At 51.8% G+C, this 9,632-nt stretch overlaps 4 protein-coding genes across 4 annotated transcripts; all 4 read right to left on the bottom strand.

The window, feature by feature from the left end:
- Positions 1-981, bottom strand: N0V89_005312 (uncharacterized protein; the record flags this gene model as incomplete). Its single annotated transcript, XM_056214089.1, has 1 exon — positions 1-981. One exon carries the CDS (start codon positions 979-981, stop codon positions 1-3), a length of 981 nt encoding a protein of 326 aa, XP_056071356.1.
- A 1,948-nt stretch (positions 982-2,929) lies between these two features.
- Positions 2,930-3,835, bottom strand: N0V89_005311 (uncharacterized protein; the record flags this gene model as incomplete). The annotated part of the gene is made up of 1 exon (XM_056214088.1): positions 2,930-3,835. The coding sequence occupies one exon, from the start codon at positions 3,833-3,835 to the stop codon at positions 2,930-2,932; it is 906 nt and encodes a 301-aa protein (XP_056071355.1).
- A 1,087-nt stretch (positions 3,836-4,922) lies between these two features.
- Positions 4,923-6,053, bottom strand: N0V89_005310 (uncharacterized protein; the record flags this gene model as incomplete). The annotated part of the gene is made up of 1 exon (XM_056214087.1): positions 4,923-6,053. One exon carries the CDS (start codon positions 6,051-6,053, stop codon positions 4,923-4,925), a length of 1,131 nt encoding a protein of 376 aa, XP_056071354.1.
- A 1,000-nt stretch (positions 6,054-7,053) lies between these two features.
- N0V89_005309 (uncharacterized protein) lies at positions 7,054-9,304 on the bottom strand (the record flags this gene model as incomplete). The annotated part of the gene is made up of 2 exons (XM_056214086.1): positions 7,054-8,895; positions 8,942-9,304. The coding sequence occupies 2 exons, from the start codon at positions 9,302-9,304 to the stop codon at positions 7,054-7,056; spliced, it is 2,205 nt and encodes a 734-aa protein (XP_056071353.1).
- Between the last annotated feature and the right edge of the window lie 328 nt (positions 9,305-9,632).

The following is a 9,632-nucleotide window of genomic DNA, read 5'->3' as shown; positions in this document are numbered from 1 at the left end:
TCAGTGATCAAAAGAGATCTTGCCTTTGATGAACGCTTCGAGAGTATCGATGACTTTGTCGTCAGGCGCCACCCATTCGCCATCGAAGCGTTCCAGCACTGGGTTGCCTTTGAAGGAGACCTCCCCTTTACACCAGAAGTCCACGTTCTCCGGCTTGATTCTAGCTTCAAGCACAGATATCCATTTCTCCTTGGGATAATCCTCCATAAGATCTTCGATATATACGTCCTTGGCCCATTGGAAGACGATGCTGAGATATTGGAAGTTCGGGCATTTGCGTAAAATTCTAGAGCAAGCAAAGAGAACGTGCCAGTCGCGGCTTCGACCAAGACGGACAGTGACCTGAGCACGGCTGAGGAAAGGCGTAGCGCTCTGAGGTGGAATATTCAAATACATGATATCCCAGCTATCATACTTGGTCAAGTTCATGGAGTTCCTGGAATAGAAGATCTCTTTGGAAAATGCAGCAATCTCTGGGGTCATACGGAGATGATGCCGCAACATCTTGTATTCTTCATCGGAGCTCTCGCCTATGCAGTCATGGAAACGGAGGTTCTGGCTCAGAATATGGAGCTTGATCTCGGTGGGAAGCTTGTTCCATCCGTTTGCGAAGGCAGGTCCCAAGTCTCTATGAGGGAATAGCCAAGTTTTTGTGCGAACCTGCACTTTGACGGGAGTCGTGCAATAGATTTCGGGAGTTTTGCAGTAGGTCCCGGGCGAAGGCGGCGTGGCTAAGTACCTATGGTACGATGGAGAGGGGCTGCATTCGCTGAAAATGCTGATCGGATATGGGGAGGCGATCCACAGAGAACGACCCGGGAACATTTGGAAAGGATTGAACAGGTTGAGCGGGTTGCATTGGTCCAGACCGGTCTTTCCAATCTTCTCGACGTAGCTCGTCCCCATTGAGGTCGATGTCTTTTGAAGCACGATGTTGTCCGGGTACCCCTCGCGCCTGTCCTGAAAGAGCGGGAAACCCATTCGGACCTGGTGAACTCGTTAGTAGCTGTATAGCTGACACACAATAGGAGATCAAAGATCGAAAACACTGTGTAACTGACTGTATGAGCTGGCACGACTGCCGATCTGAGTTTTGCAGTGTACAGCGTGGTGTAGATTGGTGAGAAGCTGTAGCTGGAGTGCGACGAAGATTTATATAGAGACCGCTAAATGAGGGCAGGTGATAAACCAACAGTGGAAACTCTTGGCACATCGCTTCTGCCTCGTATTCACCTCCGCGTTAATGTGGCAGGCAAGAGCGGCCGTTGCATTATGTCATAGGTGAGCTTCAAATAACCCAAAGAGGTGAAGGGGGAACTTGTTTGTTTCTACGGCTGATCAGAACAAATCCCACATACCACCTGCTTGCTGCTTGCTCAGCAAACCAGAAGAGGTATATAAGGGCTCCTGTAGCCTACGAGAACAACCTCATCCTACACCGTCATCTCACTCCGCGCAATAGGGCTCTCGATCACCTACCATCCCTCCCTCTAGAACATTCACTGTCATTACTGTCCTTAGCGCTATTCTTAGTTATTTGTATTTTAGTCATTTATATGAGCTTTCTCTGATTAGTTTTTAGTTTAGTCTTGGCCAGCACTTTTGCTCAAGTACGTACGCCTTCAAGGATTTGAAGTACCCAGCAAAAGGCAGCCTGTGCCCCCGCAATGCAAGCATATCATCTATATGCCTTATCCCCTACTCCTACGCGTGATGAGGTGATGACGTAGACGAAAGGCGTGCCGCCTGTGGATCCCGAATCAACCACGGGATAGCCTGATTACAGTCGGATCTCGGCCCAGTGGTCCCCCAGCAATACTGTGTAAGCTCTATGAGCCGTAACAAAGACAACTTCAAATACACTCTCTTAGACCTTCCCTACTCTGATGTTTTGCAAGATAATGTTCCACTCATTACTTCTTCGAACGCTCCCTTCACTGAGAAGTCGGTGCGAGTCAAATCATTCTACAGGCCAGGTTTCCCAAATTCGATAATGCTTGTCAGGTGTACCTTCGAATTCGATATCCACTTCGAGGTCCAATAAACAGTCGTTCCCATCGGACCCTACGCACGATCCTCAAGCCTGGTCGTCCTTCTTTGAGAGGCCCAAAACAGACCTGTGACACACACGCTTGCTCAAGTCTTTGGCCCTGCAATTGTACTTTTTAGAGAGCCTCGTTATTAAAGATAACGACAGACTCTTCGTGCCCGGTATTTCGATCTATTCCTCCTGGTCATTGTTATTCCAAAGTTGACCGAATTGTTGCTCTTTACATTCGCAAATTGGCGACCCACATCGCGAGGGCATTCACCTATCCAGCTCTTTCTTCCACCATCGACATAGCTATCATGTGTCTTGTACCATAGATTTTGGCCGTCTATTATACGGAGTTTGAGATTGGACAGGGTCAAACCCATTCCATGCTGCGCTGCGTTGCTCGATTGGCTCGTGGATGCGACCGGTAATATAGCTCACGTCACGGATATTGCAGAGTACCTGAGCACGTCAGTGCCATCGCTTCGAATAACCGAACAATCTTGCTGTCACCTCTGGGTACCTCATCTCGCAAACACCTGACGATGTGAACAGGGCACCTGGTCACAACACGAGAGTGATATAAGTCTTTCCTTACCTAGGTAGCGCCAGCTAGCTCCAACCCGAGGGACTTCCCAAGTGTCTTACCTGCAGGTTATATTCAGGGTAGTAGATGTAGATCCTTCTATCTCTACCTACGAAGTCTGCAGGCAACACCACGCAGCGGCAGCCGCTAACTCTCGAAACAGTGAAAGCGCATGAATGTATCATCAGCTATCTACCAGTCGCTTCAAGGTAAAGCGATTCTATGGGTCTCCAGGCGAGCTCACCAGTGGACATGTGTACTGAGTTCCCGATTGTTGGATGGGACTCAAGTGACTACTCATTGATAGACTACCAGCCTGGTGGACTCCTTCTCTTTGCCCATTCTTCGATGGGTGTAAGCTGTACAGGAAGCTCTTTCAGCACAAGCGCCATGTCAATGTTGAACGGCTCATCCTCCGCCTCATTATAATACGTATACGCCTTGAACATCTGGCTGATAATTTTCTCCGTCTCCAGTCCACGTCCCTGCATCGTCGCGCCAATCTTTTCGCAGAAATCCGGCACAGTCTGACATTCATAGTCCAGCTTCCTGCCCCAAGCTCTCGACAACTTCTCTGTGAGCTGGTAGAGGCGGACGGTCTCGGGTCCTCCAACGGCGAAGTCGCGGCCTGCGAGCTCCGGGCGGTGCATTGCCGCCATCATGAGCTGAGCGACATCGTGGTGGCATATCCATGAGACTTGTAGATCGGGCTTGTGGCAGTACACGACGGTGTTACGGTCTCGAATTGGAGGCAGTGCCCAGCCTTCTAACAGATTGTCGATGTAGACCACCGGCTCGATACTGATGACTGGCGTTCCAGTCTCGCGAAGCAGTCGCTTCATCTCTCGCCGGTCGTCCTGCGCTTTGATATCCTGTGGCTTTTTCGGAACAGGCATACTCGTGTTGAACACAATGAGATTTACGCCAAGTTCTTTTGCAGCTTCACCAATATCTTTAGCACCCTGCAGGATGGGCCCAGATTGGTTGAAAGAAGTTGATGGCAGGGTGAGGAATATTACGTCTGCTCCTTCAATGGCTTTGGAGATCTTAGCCTTGTCTGTGAAGTCGGCCGCAAAAGTCTCGATGTTTTTGCCATCCACTTCTAGAGGCTTCGGATTGCGGCTCACGGCGACGACATCGTGGCCTGCTTTGGCGAGCACGGGGACTTGATGAGCGCCCTGCACGCCGGATGCTCCGAAGACGACGACTCTCATGGCTACTGGATCCGGGCTTGCTTTTCTTCTGGTATTGCTAAAAAGATGTGATTACTGCATTGTATTGTCGCAGGTGGTTTTGGAAACGCCTTTCCCAATCCTCGCACCTTATATTTCGGATACGGAAGCGATTACCCGAGGGTTTTACTTACCCCACACCACGGACTATCGTTCCTCACGCTCTTGAAATCATCTCTTCTATAAATGACTATGAGTCTCAGATTTGCACCTTTTGTATTGGAAGGTGTCCTCGCAAGCTGCCTCAACGTGATACGAATCTCTACGTTGCATGACGTCATCAAAGTAGTATTCACCGAATACATCAATGGATCACGGCTACTGAGCAAGTAGCAGCCTCGGGTCAATAAGATCGTTTCCAGAAGAAGAGACGAAGTTGACCATGATATGCTTATGGACCATACCTACCAGCTGAATGCTTCGTCAATCATAATGGAAGGCCGCAAGGTCTGAATTTCTCGTTGAAGCTTACACACACTCTGCCTCACCTTATCCGCCATTCCCGCACCACGACACCAAGCAGTTCCACCTTCCAAGTCTCCCGGTTGCCATTGGATGTGGTCACTTCTTGCAGGATGGATCTTCAGCTAGATCTATACGTTCGCCAATGAATGTCTGCATCTACACGTCGGGAGAAAGATATTCCAATTCAGATCCGAACAGATTTAGCAGGCTCCGTTTAAATACACCCAATATGAGTCTTCCATGGCGCGCAGCAGAGATCTTGGGGAGATAAGGAAGATTGGCCGTAATGCTTACACCACCTGGTATGTAGAACAGACTAGTGCAGTGTAAAAGTTGTGCTGCTGCACCTATGTGATAAGAGAGTTCGAAGAGGAGACGAAGGAGTCGTTCGGCAGCTAGATGAAAGGCGAGCTATGCCGTGAAACCTGTATGTGTGCACACAGTGAAGGTTGCTCCATCTAGAGGCAATGTACCGGGTTCACCGCATTGTAGTCAACAAGGCAATGAGGAAGTGGCTAGAAATCTCGAAAAGATTTCCAGTGCCGTGGAAGGATGGTGAAAGAACTTTGCAGAGCACAACATTGGAGCCTCTTTGGAACATGTCTTACTCAATAAATACATCTCTAGGGCGCCTACGACCCATAGTTCGTACGAATGCAGGCCGGCGCCTTAAGCGGAGCTGCAGTACAAAGACCGGCTTTGCGAATAGAATCTCATGCTTGACGTAAACTCGCAGCAGGTGTTCCCGGAATGCAATTTCATCGGTCGTGGCACCGAACCACTCCTCATCATCTAACTCCGCGTTTCGATCATGGAAAAGACGCACCTGAGGGCGATATATGTCATTAACACTGCTGAGGTTCCCAGAGGTCTCGTTGGGCGCATTCAACTCGATACCGAACGCCATGACAAACGAGAAAGAGTGTGTTTTATCTGGCGTATTTGCTCTGATAGTCAAAATGCCGCGTCTTTGACGAACACCCATGCCGCGGAATTGCATGGTACGAGTGACTTGGTTCCACCTCTCCGCCGGCTGCGCATGTATTTCCCAGTCCTGCATCCCATCTTCTTCGGTATGCCTAAGTAAGAAGTGCTGCGGTACGGCATATCGAAGAGCATCCGAGGTGGGATATACGTTGGCTTTGATTGCAAGGTAGACTGTTCGTAACGGTGCGTCTTCCGCTTCCGCAACAGGAACTTTGACCAGTGGACGACGCGGGTCGCGGAAGAAGCTATCCTTCTGTCCATGGTGCTGAAGGAGCGGGATGCCCCCATATGTTGCGAAGTCGTCTTCTTCGTGGCATGCTAGGGCTCCAATATAGTAATCCACATTTCGCTCCCTGAAGTCCCGGATCAGCCGTAGGTCGATCTTTAGCCCTTTACTTGTCATCTCAATGGGACGAGCATCAGAGACTAATATCGTGGCTATATTCTTACATAGCGCAAAAAGCTTGGGTTGAGTCGCGAGCGCTACAGTGATGTGATCCTGAGGGTCTATGGGACCGCCGGAGGTAAGGTGCGGTTGAGCCACGGTCGACTTTATGATGCTTGATTCGGTTGACCACGCAAGGATAGAATGGTCCGCCGAGTCCCGTAAAATTTCAGCTTGTAGACGTGTGAACGCTTTATTCAGACCTTCTCCGTAAATGAGAGGCATGTGGAGGTCGAAAAGCCCCAGCAGTGAATATGCCTTATCTTCTGGACGTGTTGTTTCGCGATTTGCAGCCCAAGCCATACGTTGTGCTACTGATTTTCTTGCTAGAAGAGGGCCAATCGTGCCTTGCCCCAGGCTTCGGTGGTGATCCGCCAATACGTCTTGATGTATCGAGGTTATATTCTCGATGCAAGAACACAAGACGGTCCGAGTGCCGACAAATCTCCATTCATGGTTGTAGAAATAGACTTCATTGGGGGCGATCAACTCTTGTAAGGTCCAACCACGCGTAAACCAGCGACTGTTTTCGAGAGCTTCTTGGATCTTACTGCGCGGAAAATTACTGAAGTGTTCAGGATCGGTGGGTTCCCAAAATACGTCCTCAAGATATGCATAGCAAGCCGAAGAGCATTCGTACCATCGAAACATGGAATTGATAGCCTCAGATAGCTCTGCACTGCTGCTTTTGTCGATGCAACACGTGTCAACCCATACGTACTCGAGCCCATCGGTGAGCGCTTGTTCACAGGCCTTTTTTATCTTCGAATATCCACCCATTTGCGAGGCCCCCTCCCGTCCTAGATCGCTGAACGTCACTTCTTGTTCGCCCCATGTGTGCGATAAGATGGCGTACGGGGGCAGTTTTCCTTCATCGTTGAACTGGCATAGCTGAAGAGATTTAGTCGACAATAGACGCATAGCTATGGGTGTCCGTCATCAGATGAGCCTATGCATGTAAAGATGAGGAATGCATTGCTTGCCCAGGTGTGGAAGGTTGAGGCACCTTCTGCACGTCGTTGTGGTAGGATGTCACGCACAGCCCCCAATCCTGCATGGGGGTAAGCCTGGTCGTGCCAAGACGCAAGTAGCACTGCAAATCGCGCCTACAGCGCCAGAAGAAGTAAACAACGTATACATTGGCTGACATGGTATCAATCCAACCTTCAAACGCACAACACCAACCCAATGCAACCCTATCCCGTATATGCGACGCCTCAACTCTTGTCCAAACTAACACCAATGCTATACGTCTCCTTCAGCCGCCACTGGCTCTAGCTTTCACTTCCTCAGGTGGTGCTATTCACACTGTGTTCCCACTAGGAAACACCTCAGCCAGTGCATCGCCTTCCTCCGGACTTAACCCGTCATCCAGAATATCATGCGCCATATCCATGACCTCCTGCTCAATCCCGGCCTCCAGCACCAATCCCTCCGAAAACGCAAGCCTCGTCAGGCTAACGTAGTACGCGTGCAGGCCGCCGAGAGTCTCGTTCAATTTGCTCTTGATATTGAAGCCTGGATTGCTGGTCGTAAGGTGGTTCAGCAACTTCATCGTCGCGTTGATGGTGGCGATTTTTTCCGGCTGAGTGGGGGATAGCGGCCGGGAGTAGAGGGCCGAAACGGCGTGGTTGAGGTACTTGATGAGGCGACCGATGCAAAGGGCATGGCTGATGAGGATGGTGGAGCCGTATTCTGGGATAGAGAACTGCGTTAAGACATCCAAAATTTTGAGGCGGACGCGCCAGATCTGGGATTCTGGGACTTCGTGCGCGTGTGAGGTGGATTTTGGGTCAGCGATGGGTGCGATGGGTTCGGAAAAGAGGTTCGTGAGGCGTGTTAGGAGGTTGGACTCGCCGCCTTTTTGGGTTTCGGGGTCGGAGGAGATGATGGGGCCGAGGGACGTGGGGAGCGCGGATGTGGAGAGAGTGCGAAGGAGAACAAGCATGGAGCCAACAGGCTGCTCCTTCAACAACATCAAAAGAACAAAGTCGAGGGGCATGTTGCGCCAGAAACGTGACAGCGGTTCTGAGGAAGGACAAGAGATGCAGCATGTCGCTAGGAGGTAAAGTAGGTCGAGACAGCTTTGTACATCGACCTCATCGACGGTGGTCTGGTATTCAGGTGAGAACAGCAAAGCAGACTTCTTCTCGTTCCGGTTTCGAGCTTCGTAGACAGGTATGGCGACGAGTTTGACGGATTCGACTATCAGCGGCATGACATCCTCCATGACTGGGATGGCTGTCTTTGCTGGCTCGCACGCTAGCACGAATTGCAGGGCATCGAGGAGCAAGTATATCGGCGCATAGTATTTCTCCCGCAAACACTGCTTCCAGATGTTGACAAAGGTACCACAAACGCTAATGGCGAGTTCGCGAGCGCTGCTGGTTGGAGCGGAAGTCGAAAAGGAGTCGTAGACGACAGACGAAAGTTTCTTCGCCGGATCAGAAGGAAACGCGTACTGCGTGAGTGCCTCCAGTATCCGGTCATCGCCTCTAGAGCAGCGGTGCGATAAGAGCCGACGGAGCAGCGTGTAACGCTGGTCATGTTTCCACAAGTTCCGGAGAAGAGTTATGTCAAACTGTGCCTCGCTAAAAGATGGCGGTTCTGGCACTTTCGGTTGCGTCCTTGGCTCACTCAGCTCTAGTATCGGCACAGGGCTGTCGTTCGTGATCTGCCGTTTTCTCTTGCTTGCCTGCTTTGGGGTTCCTGTCTTAGACTTGTCCCGCCTCTTACTCGGCGACGCCATAACCACGTCATCGTCGTCGAACCCATCTCCGAGCGGGAGGTTCTTCTGAATCTTGCTTGGGGTGCCTGCCGGGCTCGCTGTCACGGGCGCGGTGGGCTTGGGACGGGCTGGCACAACTCGTCGCGGCCTGCGCATCTGCTCCTCTTGACGACTGTGCTCATCGAAGGCGCTGTTCGTCTTGGACTGCTCCAACTGCCGCAACAGTGCATCTCTCTCAGCCGTGATCCTGCCTGTCGACTCTTTGTGCTCTTGCTGCTGCTGAGCGAGGCGCTGCTCAGTTTGGCGGGTCGCATGTTCGGTACGGCGGCGCAGGTTGTCGGCCTCGCCAGTCTTCTTGATTACCTCTGCGGAGGTCGTCTCGAGGTTGTGGTTCAGCCGCCGTTTCTCTTGCTCTAGCTACAGTCGTTAGCTACAGCAATAGTTGCAAAGGTTTTGAACCCACCTTCTTGATGCGCTCGAGGAGCCTTCCCACGTCAATCTGTGACTGCGGCGGTGCCTCCTCGACCTCCATGGCGGCATCGTATTGCACATTGGCGCCATTGTCGCGCTGCGTGACCTGGTAACCGTTCGCATCATTGTTGGGAAAGTGGGCTGCCCCTCTTGTGTCGTCCAGATTCACGACTTCGTCCTCGTCACCGTCGTCAAAGCCATAATACGCCGAGTCTTCTTCTTCTGCTACCGCATTGTCGTGGTGGTGGTTCTGCTGCTGTGTCGCGCGGATTGCGGTCGTTTCGAGCTGCTGCAGCGTGTTGGCCGGCAGGTCGTCGAGGTCTGCGTCGGAGAAGTCGAAGTCGTCATCGTCCATGATTGCGGGCCATGCCAAAATATCGCCTGCCTCACCTCCAACATCCCAATTGCGCGCGTGCTGCGGGTGTCGCGCTGTCGCGTCGTGAATCGCGTCGGCTCCAAGTGGCCGCAGTTGCGGGTTCGATGCATGCAAGGCTGAGGTTAGCGTCGCGACGCTCGCAGGGCCCAAAATCGGCGGAGTGACGTCTGCGTGCCCTGCCTGCACCACAAAAGCCTGCCAACTCGTCCGCCTGCACACAGCAGCCCCTCCGCTGTGAAGTACTCCCCGCACAGCGCGCCGCGCACATTTACACACCGACGTCCTCCTCGACGCGCTGCACGGCCAC

The sequence above is a fragment of the Didymosphaeria variabile genome, assembly GCF_027946475.1.
Source record: "Didymosphaeria variabile strain IMI 356815 chromosome Unknown scaffold_4, whole genome shotgun sequence".
Taxonomy (NCBI): Eukaryota; Fungi; Ascomycota; class Dothideomycetes; order Pleosporales; family Didymosphaeriaceae; genus Didymosphaeria; species Didymosphaeria variabile.
The sequence above is the reverse complement of the archived record's forward strand: the minus strand, read 5'-3'. Positions and strand labels throughout refer to the sequence as shown.